This window comes from Sorex araneus, chromosome 3, assembly GCF_027595985.1.
Source record: "Sorex araneus isolate mSorAra2 chromosome 3, mSorAra2.pri, whole genome shotgun sequence".
Classification (NCBI taxonomy): Eukaryota; Metazoa; Chordata; class Mammalia; order Eulipotyphla; family Soricidae; genus Sorex; species Sorex araneus.
In genome coordinates, this window is record NC_073304.1 from 10,383,361 (window position 1) to 10,397,815 (window position 14,455).

The window sequence follows — 14,455 nt, forward strand, 5'->3', positions numbered from 1 at the left end:
TGGCGGGAGGTCCTAGATGCCAGGGATACGCTGGGCTTCTCAGTGAAACCAGCAGGAAGACCGTGGGGCTGGGGCTGCCTCATCCTTTGCAGCCTCGGGTTCCAGGAGCACCAGGACGGGGATCCAAAGGTCTGGAAGAAGCCCAGCGCGGTCTTTTCAGTGATCCCAGATGGGGTGCGTGGGCGCATGGAGGTGAACCCGGCGCTGAGGGCGCTTCCCGGACCCTGGCCCCCTTTTCTCGCCTCTCGAGGTCCCGGGTGGGGCTGCAGGGGATCCGAGCCAACGCAGCCCGGCCCCGGCCCCAGCCCACGCGGGCAGCGCTCGACAGGTTTGCGGTCCCGCGGGCCACCGCGGCTCTTCCTAACAGGCGCCGAGCCTGCCGCCTGCGGTCCGGTGAGCGCGCCGGGCCGAGCCGGGGGCTGCAGGACAGGGCCGCGGGGCGCAGCGAGCGCGAGGACCCGTCGGAGGGCACCCTCGGGTCCTCCGCCCGCCCCCCACCCCGACCCCCGCGCGGCGTCCACCCAGCTTGGCGAGGGCGCGGGGCCGCTCCCACCCCGCGGGCCGTCGCGCAGGTACGTGTGGCGCCAGAACCAGCGTCCGCCACTCACCGACCTGGGCTCCGGGCCTGGGAACCCGCGTGCCTGAGGTCGGGGAGGGGTGCGCACCGCCCGCTCTGCGCCCTCCGGCCGCCGCGACCCCTGAGCGCGCGGCGCAGGGCATGTGGCCAGGGGCGCGGGGTGAGGTGGGCAGTGCCGCGCGGGTGGGCGGGAGCCGGTGCCAGAGCGGGTGTCCGTGCAGGGCATGGCCAGGTGGGTGCGCGGAGTGGGGGCGAGTGGGTGCGCGGGGGGGGGGGGCGGGGGCGGGGCAGGGCCAGGGTGGTAGCGGGGGGCGCGACTGGGGGCGCGGGCCAGGGCCTCGGGGGTGGGCGGGAGCCGGTGCCAGGGCGGGAGCCCAAGGCGGGGCGGGGCCGGGTGAGCGTGGCGCAGGGGCGCGGCGGGCGGGCCGGGGGCGCGGATGCGGGGGGCGGGCGCGGGAGGGTGGGCCTGGCGAGGGCGGGAGTGGAAGCGGGACCGGAGCGGGGAAGTGGACAAGCCCAGGCGGCCGCAGCCGTGGGGCCGGGGAGGGCCGGGGAGGGCCGGGGAGGGCCGGCGGCGGCAGGGGCGGCGGCGCGTCCCGAGCCGGCCAGCGGGCGCGGACCCCCAGGGTCACCCGGGGCGGCCCGGCCTGCCGCTTCCTCTCTGGCGCTTAAGGCCGGGTTTAGTAGCCGCCCCCTCTGCGGGTGCCAAGGCCACAGGGTAATTACGGCCAGAAAAGGGAAAGAAGGTGTCAGCCGGTGCACCCTTCCCTGGCCGGAGCCGGGCGCCCGCGTCTGTGCCGGCCTTCCTGCGGGCGGGCAGCTGGGCACCCACCAGCCGGATTACGGAGCCCCCTCCTGTATGCCCCCTCCCCCGGAGGGACAGCTGACCCTTCCCCCGTGCAGGAGGTGGCTCAGGGGGGAGGAGCGGGGACTGTGGGCTCTGAGCAAGCATAGGAGGGGCCTTTGGGGGCCACTTGCCTAGGCGAATGGGACCGAGATCAGAAAGCTGGTCATGTTCTCCCGCCGCGCTGGCGAGGGCCAAAAAAGGAGGGACGGGAGAAGGGTTTGCAGCAAGCTCTCCACGTGGGGCTGTTTGGTCTGCTCCCGCCCAGTCACCCCCTCCAATGCTGGTACTCAAGCAGACCAAACACAGCCCCACATGGAACTGGGGCTGGAATGATAGTACAGCGGTACGAGCACACTTGCCTTGCAAGTGGCCAACCGGGTTCCAACCCACGCACCCCAGATGGTTCCCTGAGCAGGAGCAAGTCCTGAGCGCTAAGGTGAGGCAAAGGTGGGGGGGGGTGCACAGGCTTCCTCCTTCCTTCCCACCGCTGGTTTCAAAAGCTCAGCACCCGGCGTCTCTGAGCTGCTTTCCGCGTCTCCTGGGGAAAACCGTACCTGTTAGTGCTAAAGTGGGTTTACCCATGCAGGTGGGTTCTTGAGAACTGTATGAAAGATTTGCGCACAAACTTGGATTAAGAGTTAGATTGGGGGGGGCTGGAGTGATAGCACAGCGGGTAGGGTGTTTGCCTTGCATGCGGCCAACCCGGGTTCGATTCCCAGCATCCCATATGGTCCCCTGAGCACCACCAGGAGTAATTCCTGAGTGCAGAGCCAGGAGTAACCCCTGTGCATCTCCAGGTGTGACCCAAAAAGCAAAAATAAATAAATAAATAAATAAATAAATAAATAAATTTTAAAAAAGAGTTAGGTTAGGGGCTGGAGCAATAGCACAGTGGGTGGGATGTTTACCTTGCACACAGCCAACTGGCTGTAATCCCTGGCATCCCATATGGTTCCCCAAGCATTGCCAGGAGTGATTCCTGAGTGAGAGCCAGGAGTAACCCCTGAGCATCCCTGGGTGTGACCAAAAGAAAAAAGAAAAAAGCAAAACAAAACAAAAAAAGATTAAAATGCTTTTTAGTGCCCTGACTGACTTCACTGGGGTTCTCTTATCTCCATACCTGTCCACTAAATGTCTACCCATACACTGTCATTTATTACTCCTTATCCAGAAAACAGGATGCAAAATCTGTTTGTCAAGTGGCTTTTAAATGTACGGCTTTGTTTTATTCACTTTTTTTTTTTTTTTTTTTTTTGCTTTTTGGGTCACACCTGGGCTGGAGCCGACCCGTGTTTGATTTCTCTGCCCCTCTTGTTTTTTCTTTTTTTTTTTTTTTTGCTTTTTGGGTCACACCCAGCGATGCTCAGGGGTTACTCCTGGCTTTGCACTCAGGAATTACTCCTGGCAGTGCTCAGGGGACCATATGGGATGCCGGGGATCAAACCCGGGTTGGCCTCGTGCAAGGCAGACGCCCTACCCGCTGTGCTATCGCTCCGGCCCCTCTCTGCCCCTCTTGGAGAGCCCGGCAAGCTACCAAGAGCATTGTTAGGGGCGGCAGATCTCTGCCCGGGGGAGGCTCGGAGAGACAAAAGAACAAAACCAAGACAACTCTTTCTGCAAATGCATGGGGTTTATTTAAGCCAATATAGCTATATTGGGACCTTCAATTGTGCCTCAATAGCGTGGCATAACTGAAGGCCCCGACCTCCAAAAAGCAGGCTGTATTTATACCCTTTTGGGGGAGAAATGAAAATCTCACATATCAAAGGGAATCACATAGGTCACTTAATTTGCATATCTAAACATTTGTTGACAAATGAAAATCTCACATATCAAAGGGAATCACATCTATATATCAAAGGGGATCACACATATTGGGGGAAAATTACATGTATTGAATCAAAGGAGAATCATACATATCAAAGAAAATCACAGGTATTGGATCAATAGGAAAACCATAGGAAACCATAGGAAAACCATACAAAAGGGAAAACCACACCTATTTCACTTAATATGCTAATTTCAACATTTGTTGACCATTCCGAGCAAATGTTTGTTTACAGTTCCTCAGGGCAGTTTGTTGGCCCATTTGGTGACAGAGTCCTGCCCAGTGGAAGGTCCTGAAGACATCTTTCAAAGCAGTCAAGTAGTTACAAAGGGCAACTTCAGCGGTTAACCCTTAACCTGCCCTTCAGTTCTTGACTCTAAACTTGCCCTCCTCTTCAAGCATCACTCCTGCCCGGTAGAACCTAGCAAGCTACCCGTGGCGTATTGGATATGCCAAAAACAGTAACAAATAAGTCTCACAATGAGAGATGTTACTGGTGCCCACTCGAACAAATCGATGAACAATGGAATGAAAGTGGGTCACAACTGGTGATGCTCAGGGGTTACTCCTGGTTCTGCACTCAGGAATCACTCCTGGCGGTGCTTGGGGGACCCTGTGGGATGCTGGGAATCGAACCCAGGTTGGTTGCCTGTAAGGCAAACGTCCTCCCCGCTGTGCTTCGCTGCAGCCCCTGCTTTATTCACTTTTCTCTTTGTGCAAGATCCATTACTTGGAGTCTAGCGCTGAAACTGTTCGTTCACAGGCTGTTGACTGGTGGAGCGCGGTGCGGACCCACAATAGTTACTTCACTGTACAGTTTCAGTAGATGGGTCCGAATGTGTAGGCCTCTCCTTTACCCTGGACAGTGTCACTCCCCCTGTCCCAGCAGCCCTGTGGGAGAACAGCCTCCTGGTCTCGTTCCCTGCAGTCCTGCCGTCTACTCGCCTCCCGGGATCCAAGACCAGATCCCGTCCCTGTGTCACTCTCTAGCCAGTGCTCGCTTTCCCACTCTGGACTCGTGTCCTAGGCCTCCCCTGGGACGTATCCCAACAGCTCCCTGGTGTCCGGCCCTGGCCTCCCTTACTCTCCATCCACCTGCCTGTGGGTGAGAGCCCTGCGTTCTGTCGCTGGGCCTCTCCCAGCTGTACCCCAGGGGTTCCCGTGGTCCGAGCCTGGCTTTCCCAGCCTCTGGGCATGGCCATGGCATGCGTGGGTGAGACTCCTGTGCGCGGTACCTGTCCCTGTCTGAACTGTCATCTGTCCTGGCGTGTGTTGGTCCTACGGGGCCCTGCAGATTGTCCGGGAGTGCAGAGAGAGGGAGGAGAGAGAGGGGGCCAGGGGCCTCCCTTTATCTGCAGCCATCGCCCGCCCCTGGCCACCCCGTTATCTGTTTTGACTGGCTCCTTGTTCCATCTCTCTGGCGCTCCACCCTTCTGCTCGTGCTGTCTCAGCACCCACCTCACAAAGCTCTTGGGAAAATCCAATAACCGCAAAGGGTGTAATCCAGCCCAAAAAGAAGGAAATTAAGTCAGCCCATCAGTGATGTGGGAAGGTGGGGGGAGAAAATAAAATTTGTGGGACTAGGGCCAGAGCACAGCTGGTAAGGTGCTTGCCTTGCACACAGCCGACCTGGGTTTGATTCCTGGCAGCCCATAGGGTCCCCTGAGCACAGCCAGGTGTGGTCTGAAAAGCAGGGGAAAAAAAAAAAGAAGAAGAAAACATGTGGGCTGGAGTGATAGCACAGCAGGTAGGGCGTTTGCCTTGCATGTGGCCGACCCGGGTTCTATTCCCAGCATCCCAGAGGGTCCCCCGAGCACTGCCAGGGGTAATTCCTGAGTGCATGAGCCAGGAGCAACCCCTGTGCATCACCGGGTTGTGACCCCAAAAAAGCAAAAATAAAAAATTACTTGTGTCCCAGTTAGGTAGAGAGAGGAAGGAAAGAGCCTCATTGGGTTTTGCTCACCAGTTTATGACCAGGGCTGGGGAGGGGCGGGTGGTGCCCTCTGCAGCTTGGGGCCTCAGCTGAGATGGCCTGGCTGGGGCTGGGGGTGCCTTTGTGAGGGTGACAGGCTCAGGTGACTGCTAGCTACAGAGCCACCTCTCAGCGTGCCCCTTAGATTTTAGGAGCAGCTATCTCCAGGGACGGGAAGTGGGCACTCCGAAGGGGCATCCAGCAACTTCCCCTTTATTCCATGGGCCGAAAGGTCAGAGACCCCCCCCCCGCTAGGTCTCAGGCTGGGCACTCAGACCCCCACGGACCAGTGTGCAGCCTCCAGCCGTTGGGAATTGACCTCTTGGAAAGATTATTTCCCTTTTGGGGGCTGGAGCAATAGCACAGCGGGGAGGGCGTTTGCCTTGCACGCGGCCGATCCGAGTTCGATTCCCAGCATCCCATATGGTCCCCCGAGCACCGCCAGGAGTAATTCCTGAGTATAGAGCCAGGAGTAACCCCTGTGCATAGCCAGGTGTGACCCAAAAAGCAAAAAAAAAAAAAAAAAAAAAGGATTATTTCCCTTTTGCTTTTCTGGGCTCTCTCTGGGCACAGTGGTGACGGACAAATTCACCCGGCAACTCGTGGAGGCTGTCCCCTCGGTGGAGACCAGCAGAGACAAATAGCCATGCAGAGCCCGTTTGGACCGAGTTCCTTTCTCTGGGTCCTCCCTGGGAGGTGAGTTTCTCCGGGTATTTGTTTTCCCTCTGGGACCGTAGAGGCTTCAGTCCCCAGCTCTGCCCAGCCCCGGCTTGGCTTTGCCAGCCAGGGGAGGCCCGTGGGGACAGAGTTTTTGGGATTCTGTAAAACGAGCTGCCGGTGGGGTGCAACGACCGTCATCGGTGGCTTCCTCTTCCCTGGAGAAGGCTGCTTTTCAGAGCATGGCTGCCTGGCCTTTGGAGGGAATGCTGTCCAGGGCTTTCAGGTTACTAATGGACAGACTGGGGCATGGAGGGGCTGGGGATGCAGGCCCTGGGGTTGTCATGGCAACCATCAAGCCTGCGGCTGGGGGTGGGCGTGGGGATGGCTAAGGCAGGCTGAGCTGCCTGCTCTCCGGAGAGATGAAAGACTCTTGCCTCCACGGGCTTCCATTGTACTGCATTGCCACAAGCCACAGGTGGGCGAAGGTGGGGTTACCCCTGCTGGCAGAATCAAAACCGACCTTCTCCCAGTGTCTTTGCGCATATCCTGACTCATGTCCCAGTTTGTTATCTGCTAATTTCAGGGCCAGGCTGCTAAAAGAGATGCCCCTAAAGAAGACTCTAGAGAGTTGAAAGGGCTGAATGCATGGAAAACGCCTTGCATGGGCGCTGGTGAGATCAAAGAGAACAGCAGGAAAGAAAGAAAAAGAGGAAGAAAAGGGAAAATACAGAGAAAGAAAGAAAGAGAGGGAGAGAAAGAAGGAAGGAGGGGGGAAAGAAGGAAATTAAGTAGAGAGAGAAAGAAGAAAAGAGAAAGAAAGAAAGAAAGAAAGAAAGAAAGAAAGAAAGAAAGAAAGAAAGAAAGAAAGAAAGAAAGAAAGAAAGAAAGAAAGAAAGAAAGAAAGAAAGAAAGAGGGGCTGGAGAGATAGCACAGCGGGTAGGGTGTGTTTGCCTTGCATGCGGCCGACCCGGGTTCAAATCCCAGCATCCCATATGGTCCCCTGAGCACCGCCAGGGGTAATTCCTGAGTGCAGAGCCAGGAGTAACCCCTGTGCGTCTCCAGGTGTGACCCAAAAAGCAAAAAAAAAAAAAAAAAAAAAAAAGAAAGAAAGAAAGAAAGAAAGAAAGAAAGAAAAAGATAGAAAGAAAAAGGGGCTGGAGTGATAGCACAGCGGGTAGGGCATTTGCCTTGCACGCAGCAGACCCGGGTTCAATTCCCAGCATCTCATAAGACAATTACCGCCAGGAGTAATTCCTGAGTGCAGAGCCAGGAGTAACCCCTGTGCATCGCCAGGTGTGACCCAAAAAGGCGGAAAAAAAAAGAGAAAGAGAGAGAAAGAAAAGGAAAGAAAGAAAGAAAGAAAGAAAGAAAGAAAGAAAGAAAGAAAGAAAGAAAGAAAGAAAGAAAGAAAGAAAGAAAGAAAGAAAGAAAGAAAGAAAGAAAAAGAAGGAAGGAAAGAAAGAAAGGGGCTGGAGCAATAGCACAGCAGGTAGGGTGTTTGCCTTGCATGTGTCCGACCTGGGTTTGATCCCCAGCATCCCATATAGTCCCCTGAGCACTGCCAGGAGTAATTCCTGAGTGCAAAGCCAGGAGTAACCCCTGTGCATTGCTGGGTGTGACCCAAAAAGCCAAAAAATAAAATAAAATAAATTAAAAAAGAAAGAAAGAGGGAAAGAGAAAGAAAGAGGAAGAAAGGAGGGAAGAAAGAAAGAAAGAAAGAAAGAAAGAAAGAAAGAAAGAAAGACAGGAAGAAAAGGAAGGAAGGAAGGAAGGAAGGAAGGAAGGAAGGAAGGAAGGAAGGAAGGAAGGAAGGAAGGAAGGAAGGAAGGAAGGAAGGAAGGAAGGAAGGAAGGAAAAGAAAGCGATGGGCCGAGGGTGCCGGTACAGTGGCAGTGCACTTCCCCTAGAGGCAGCCCAGCCAGGCTTGATTCCGTCATACCAGGAGGGATCCCTAAGCACAGAGCCAGGAGTCAGCCCTGAGCACAGCCAGGCGTGCCCCCAAAAAACAAAGCTAAATGAAAAGAAAGAACAGAAAGAAAAGGCATATGAGACTCACTGATTCATTCAGACATTGAGTGTTACTTTTCTTGTCCCGTTTATTTTGTGCCAAACCACTGTTCTATGCTGTTAGAGCAAGAGACCAGCCCCTTCAGCATGGCCCTTACCACCCAGAGGGGTGGGGGCGTTCCCAGAGAGCCCTTCCAGTCCCAGCGCCTGTTCCCAGAACCCCGTACTTGTTCTCAGAGAGTGGCAGTGCAATGCACTCACATCTTTTATTTTTTATTATTATTTTTTTATTAAGTCACTGTGAGACACAGTTATGAGCTTTCATGTTTCAGTTTCAGTCATACAATGATCGAACACCCATCCCTCTACCAGTGCACATTTTCCACCACCAATGTCCCCAGTCAGAGAGCCCGGCAAGCTACTGAGAGTATCCCGCTCGCACGGGCAGAGCCTGGCAAGCTACCCATGGTGTATTCGATATGCCAAAAACAGTAATGATAGGCCTCATTCCCCTGATCCTGAAAGAGCCTCCAATTGTTGGGAAAGACAAGTAAGGAGAGGCTGCTAAAACTTCAGTTTTGAAAGGAATAGAGACATTACTGGTGCCCACTTGAGTAAATCCACGAACAACGGGATGACAGTGACAGTGTGAATGTTCCCAGTATCCCCTGTCCCCATCTCACCCGTCCCCCTGCCTCCGTGGCAGACAATTTCCCTCATACTCTCTCTCTACTTTGGGGCATTATGGTTTGCAACACAGATACTGAGAGGCCATCGCGTTTGGTCCTTTATCTGCTTTCAGCACACATCTCCCATCCCGAACGATCCCTCCAACCATCATTGACTCAGTGATCCCTTCTCTATCCCAGCTGCCTTCTCCCCCAGCCCATGAGACAGGCTTCCAACTTTGGGCAATATTCCTGGCCCTTGTGTCTACTGTCCTTGGGTGTCGGTCTCATATATTCCACAAGTGATGCCCTCGAATCTTGACCTGGACCCAGAGCTGCCCCGGCTGTGCCAGGCATGTGGCCTTGAGCTCTTGGGGGACAACGCCCACCCCGTAGTAACTTCCCCCCAGTGGTCCTGCAGGAGCTCAGAGCTTTGTACCTCAGGGTACTCAGAGCTCAGAACTCCACTGACCTCTACTTGCTTGCCCAGAGCTCACATGTCACTGGGACGTCTCTGGGGCCACCTTCTCTCTGGATGAACAGCCAGAGAGGTAGGTGCTCCCAGATTTGATCTCTGGAGCACTGCCAGAAGTGATCCCGGAGCACTGCTGGGTGTGGTGAGAGAGAGAGAGAGAGAGAGAGAGAGAGAGAGAGAGAGAGAGAGAGAGAGAGAGAGAGAGAGAGAAGAAATCTGTGTCACTGCGTTCATTTATGGTTATTAGTTCCAGCAGCGCCTGTAAAACTCAGCGGTGGAAAGTCCTGTCTTCGGGCCAGCCAGCCCAGGTGCAAACTGGCCTTGTAGCCCTGCCAGCTGGGCTGCAGTGTCCTGGGGCACAGGTGAGGGCTGACACCCGGTGCCGAGGGCAGGGAGAAGGGGCTCTGCATGCCTGCATGCTGGAGGCAAGTCCCATCCCCAGCCCTGTACGGTCCCTCGAACGCCGCTGGCAGCAATGCCTGAGCCCTTGCCTAGTGTGACAGCAAATCAGAAAAGTGGGCACAGAGCAAGGGGCCCGGCCAGTAACGGTTGTGTCTGTCCACACTGCCCCCCTAACTTTCCAGTGTGGGGGCGATGGGCGTTTGGGGGTGTCTCCTCTCTGCTCCTCCTTGGACCCTCGCGCCTCCCTCCCACCAGGCTGCTTCTGGACGCGCTGCGGGCAGCCCCCGGCACTGAGCTGTGTAAGTCCGAGCGAGGATGGTCAAGGCCAGCCAGCAGCGGGAGATGGTCAGTCACGGTCCCTGCGGCCAGGGAGCAGATGGCAAACGGCAGGCGCTTCTCCGTGTCAGCCCGGCCCGTCCGGCCCTCTGCAGTCAGTCGAGCGGCAAGAGCGAGGCGGGGTGTCCTTCCTCTGGGAGGGCAGAGGGGCAGGGCACCTCCTCTCCGTCCTGTGTGGCTGGCACAAGTGCACGGCACCCCAGTCTGGGCCTGGAGTCAGGCAGGGCAGGTGGAAAATCACCTCTTGGGTCTGGCCTGCAGCCTTTTGCCCCAACCCTCTCCCCGGGGGCCCTGGGACGCCCTGCCCGCTGCCCAGAGCTCAGGACCAGTTTAACTCCAGAGCCCAGGCTGCCAGGACCCCTGGCGGCCCGTGGGTGCTGAGAGCACTAGGAGGAGAGTCCTCCCCGAGGTTCTGGGGGCAACTGGGTGTGACTGGGTCTCTCACTGCCAAGAGAGAACTGGAACAGAAGGTCAGCCGGCAGCCTGCCCGAAGGGGGAGGGTCTCTCTCAGAGCCCCTCACTCTTCATTCAAGGATCGAAGTGAGAACGGGGAGCCAGGCCAGCAGTCCCTGCGGGTGTAGACAGTGATGGTGTAGACGGCCCAGGGTGAGGGCCATCCTTGAGACAGAGCCAGAGATGCTTTCTCTCGGGGTGTCCTTGGGGGTGGCTCGGCATGTACCTTGGAGTCTGTCTGTGCCCCGCTGTCCGGTCAGCCCATCCCTGCCCCTCCGTGCCCCTCTGCCTGCCCCCCTCCCCCTCTCCGGCAGCCCCAGCTGATGGAGGCGTTTGCTGGGAGGCAAGCGGGGTGTTTCCCGGGCCCCTGCCAATAGAGCTCCCCCCACACCCCAAGAAGGGCCTCTAGGGCATCCCTCTTAGGTTTTGTTTTTTGGGCCATACGGGGCAGTGCCCAGGGCTACTCCTGGCTCTGCTCAGGGATCACTCCTGGCGTCCTGGGGGACCACATGGGTTGACAAGGATCGAACAGCCGTTGTGCAAGGCAAATGCCCTGACTGCTGTCCTATCACTCAGACCCCTCTGAGGCTCCCACACATCCCCCAAGGGCCCCGTGTGCACCTTCCTCCCGCCTCCAGCTCCCAGCACGGGAGGTTAATCCAAGATTGCGTTCCCCTCCAGGGGGCTGGAGCGATAGCACAGCGGGTAGGGTGTTTGCCTTGCATGCGGCCAATCCGGGTTCGATTCCCAGCATCCCATGTGGTCCCCTGAGCACCGCCAGGGGTAATTCCTGAGTGCAAAGCCAGGAGTAACCCCTGTGCATCGCCAGGTGTGACCCAAAAAGCAAAGCATAAAACAATGCGTTCCGGGGCTGGAGCGATAGCACAGCGGGTAGGGCGTTTGCCTTGCACGCAGCTGACCCGGGTTCGAATCCCAGCATCCCATATGGTCCCCTGAGCACGGCCAGGGGTGATTCCTGAGTGCAGAGCCAGGAGTAACCCCTGTGCATCGCCGGGTGTGACCCAAAAAAAGCAAAAAAAAAAAAAAAACAAAAAAAAAAACAATGCGTTCCCCTCTGAGAGAAGCGTGCGCCAGGAAACCCGGCCTGGTGCGCCCCGAGGAGCTGACGTGATGTCATGAGTTCCCCTGAGAGACAGAAGATTCTTCGGAGGCCAGAGCCACCTCCCGCCCTGAGCCAGGCTGTTTCAAATCATGGACATCTGTCTCGGTCCAGGCCCAGCGCAGCCTTCCTGATGCGTCTCTCCACCCACATCCCGGCCCTGCAGCGTCCAGGGCTGTTTCCTTTTTTTTTTTTTCTTTTTGGGTCACACCCAGCGATGCACAGGGGTTACTCTTGGTTCTACACTCAGGAATTACTCCTGGCGGTGCTCAGGGGACCATATGGGATGCTGGGATTCGAACCCGGGTCGGCCGCATGCAAGGCGAACGCCCTCCCCGCTGTGCTATCGCTCCAGCCCCTTTCCTTTGTTTTTGTTTGTGTGTTTGTTTTGGGCTGTACCTGGGGGTGCTCAGGGATGACTCATGGCTCTAAGCGCAGATCCTACCCAGGTGGGCTCACCCGACCTTTCCTGCTGAACAGTCTCTCCAACCCGAGTTTTGTTTCCTTGTTGTGTTGCCACACCCAGGGGTGCTGAGGAAAGGGGGGCAGGCATGGGGTTCTAGGGATGGAACGGGGTCTTGCCCACTCCAGGTCCCCAGCTCAAAGACAGGCTCAAGTCACGAGTGCCAGTGGAACTTGGGCACCGTATTGTGTCTATAAGCTCCTGGGTCTTCTCTTACTTTCTTTTTTTCTTCTATTTTTATCTTTTTAGTTTGGGGGCCATACCTGGCAGTGCTCAGGACTTACTCCTGGCTCTGTGCTCTGGGATCACTCCTGGTGATGCTCAGTGGGACCACAGGGATGCCGGGGATCGAACCCTGGTCAGCCCTGTGCAAGGCAAGTGCCCTCCCCACTGTCCTATCTCTCTGGCTAGCTCCTGGGTCTTTTCTAAGTGCGATGTGATGGCTTTGTGTGTGTGTGTGTGGTGTGTGGTGTGTGTGTGAGTGGTGTGTGTGTGTGTGTGTGTTGGGGTGTGTGTGTGTGTGTGTGTGTGTGTGTGTGTGTGTGTGTGTGCGCGCGCGCGCGTTCCCGTTCCCTCCTGTTGCCCCATATTCTAATTTGCTGAGTGGACACCAGGCGCCTTGGGGACAGCAGGGAAGGACAAAGCAGAGGTGGAGAGGTGGACGGGACCAGCCCCCTCCCCTCCTACAGCGTCGCTCCGCCCCGCTCCCCGCCCCGCAAGCCCCCAGGCTCCGAGCCCGCGGGGCCCCAGCCCCAGTCCTCACCCCAGGCGGCCGCGGCTTGCGGACCCGAGCGCGGGCGCGAGACTGCGCGGAGGGAGGGGGGAAGCGGCCCACCCCGCCGGGATGCTCGGGCCCCAGCCGGGCCGGAACTGGCCGAGGGGGGCGTGATCCCCGCCGCGGGAGCGCCGGGCCGGGCGGGGGCGGCCGCGCCAGGTGGATCCCGTCTCCGCCCCCGGCCTGCGCGCCGCCGGGTGCAGGAAGCCCTGCGGCTCGGGGCTGGGGTCAGAGCGCGCCAGCCGGGCGGGCCGAGGCGGCCAGGGCCGGGATCCCGCCCCTCCGGCCCGGTGCTCGGAGGACGGCTCCGGCCCGCCTGCTGCCCCGGGGTCCGGCGGGCCGAGCGCCAGGCCGGCCGCGGGCGAGCCTCAGTGGGCGGGGAGCTCCGTGTCATCCCCCATGATCCGCCTGGAGAAAACGGGAATAAAGCCGTCAGAGCGCCTGGCCAGCCCGCGGGTAAGCGTTGCTCGGGGAAAGTTTGTTTCAGCGCCGCGTGCGTGTGAGTGTGTGCGCGCGTGTAAGTGTGCTTGCGCGCGCGCGCGTGTGCGTGCAAGTGTGTGCGTGTGTGCATGCATGTGTGTGCGTGTGCACGCATGCATGCATGTGTGTGTGAATGCTCGTCTGTGTGTGTGTCTTACGGTGACACTGTGATTGTTTCTGTGGGTGTCCCGGAGGCTGGAGGCAGCCTCTGGTGTCTAGACTGCTGGCTGGGGGGCGGGGGGGGGTTCAGATCCAGGCTCCGCTCTGTGACATGCATCCCTGTGGCGGCCACACCTGGCTCCGAGAGACACCGGAGCCCAAAGGCGACCGAGCTAACAAGGCCACCGCGGCGACATGCCGTGATCCCCTTGTGGCTGTTGCTGGAGTGAAGCTATTTGGCTGAAAGGCAGCGGAGGTCTCGCCTCCCTCCCCGGAGGGAAGCCCCCCTGCTCAGGAACGGCTGTGTGTGTCGGGGAGGGGCGGCAGGAGGAAATGAAACCGAGGTCGGAGCGGTGGAGGGCAGGGAAGCTGCAGCCGCAGTCACCCCCCAGCTGTCTCGGCCGTGGGGCGCCGGGCCGGTGAGTAATTGTCTGTGTGCGCCTGGAAAAGGGGTGACAGCTCACTGCGTCCCGCGGGGCACCCGGGCCCTTCCTTCCGGGAGGGCCTGAGTTTCTCGTAGTCCCTGTGCTCAGGAGCACTTGTCCGAAGATGCGCCTTCAGGGGCTTGGGTTGGGTGGCTCCGGCTTTTGCAGCTGATAGCAGAGGGCTGGTGAGCTCGCCCGGCGCCCTGCTGGGGGCTGCCTGGGGGGCAGCGCTGATAGGAGAGGTCTGGTGAGCTCACCTGGCGCCCTGGTGGAGACCCAGCCCCCTCCCCTGCTGGGGGCTGCGGGGGGGGGGGGGGTAAGGGGGAGGGGGCCAGCGCTGATAGGAAAGGGCTGGTGAGCTCCCCTGGCGCCCTCCTGAGGCCCAGTCCCGCCCTCCTGAGACCCAGTCCCGCTCCCCTGCTGGGGGCAGCCTGGGGGGCAGCGCTGATAGCAAAGGGCTAGTTGAGCTCACCTGGCGCCCTCCTGAGACCCAGCCCCGCCCTCCTGAGACCCAGCCCCGCCCTCCTGAGACCCAGTCCCGCCCCCGGAGACCCAGCCCCGCCCTCCTGAGACCCAGCCCCGCCCTCCGGAGACTCAGCCCCGTCCTCCGGAGACCAGCCCCGCCCTCCTGAGACCCAGCCCCGCCCTCCGGAGACCCAGCCCCGCCCTCCCGGAGACCCAGCCCCACTCCCCTGCTGGGGGCAGCGCTGATGGCCTCCAGGGGCAGAGGGCTGGGCCCCTCACCCGCCTGGGGGCCTTCTGAGGCCTGGAGGTGGAGTCAGTAGAGAGCTGCAGGACCACTGGCCC

General features: G+C 58.7%; 1 protein-coding gene across 6 annotated transcripts in view; it reads left to right on the plus strand.

Annotated features, from left to right (window-relative positions):
* Positions 1-323: 323 nt before the first annotated feature.
* Positions 324-14,455, plus strand: part of GPR68 (G protein-coupled receptor 68) — a 29,386-nt gene continuing 15,254 nt past the window's right edge. The window contains exons 1-2 of one of the 6 annotated variants that reach the window (XM_055131420.1): positions 324-572; positions 5,798-5,920. Coding sequence is in view for 1 of the 6 variants with exons in the window: in XM_055131416.1 (XP_054987391.1) it covers positions 719-809 (91 nt within the window). In the remaining 5 variants the exon portion in view is untranslated. Of the gene's footprint in view, positions 573-695; positions 810-5,797; positions 5,921-12,417; positions 13,041-13,306; positions 13,643-14,455 lie in introns of those variants that run through there. The other 5 variants (XM_055131419.1, XM_055131421.1, XM_055131416.1 and 2 more) reach the window with 5 other exon arrangements.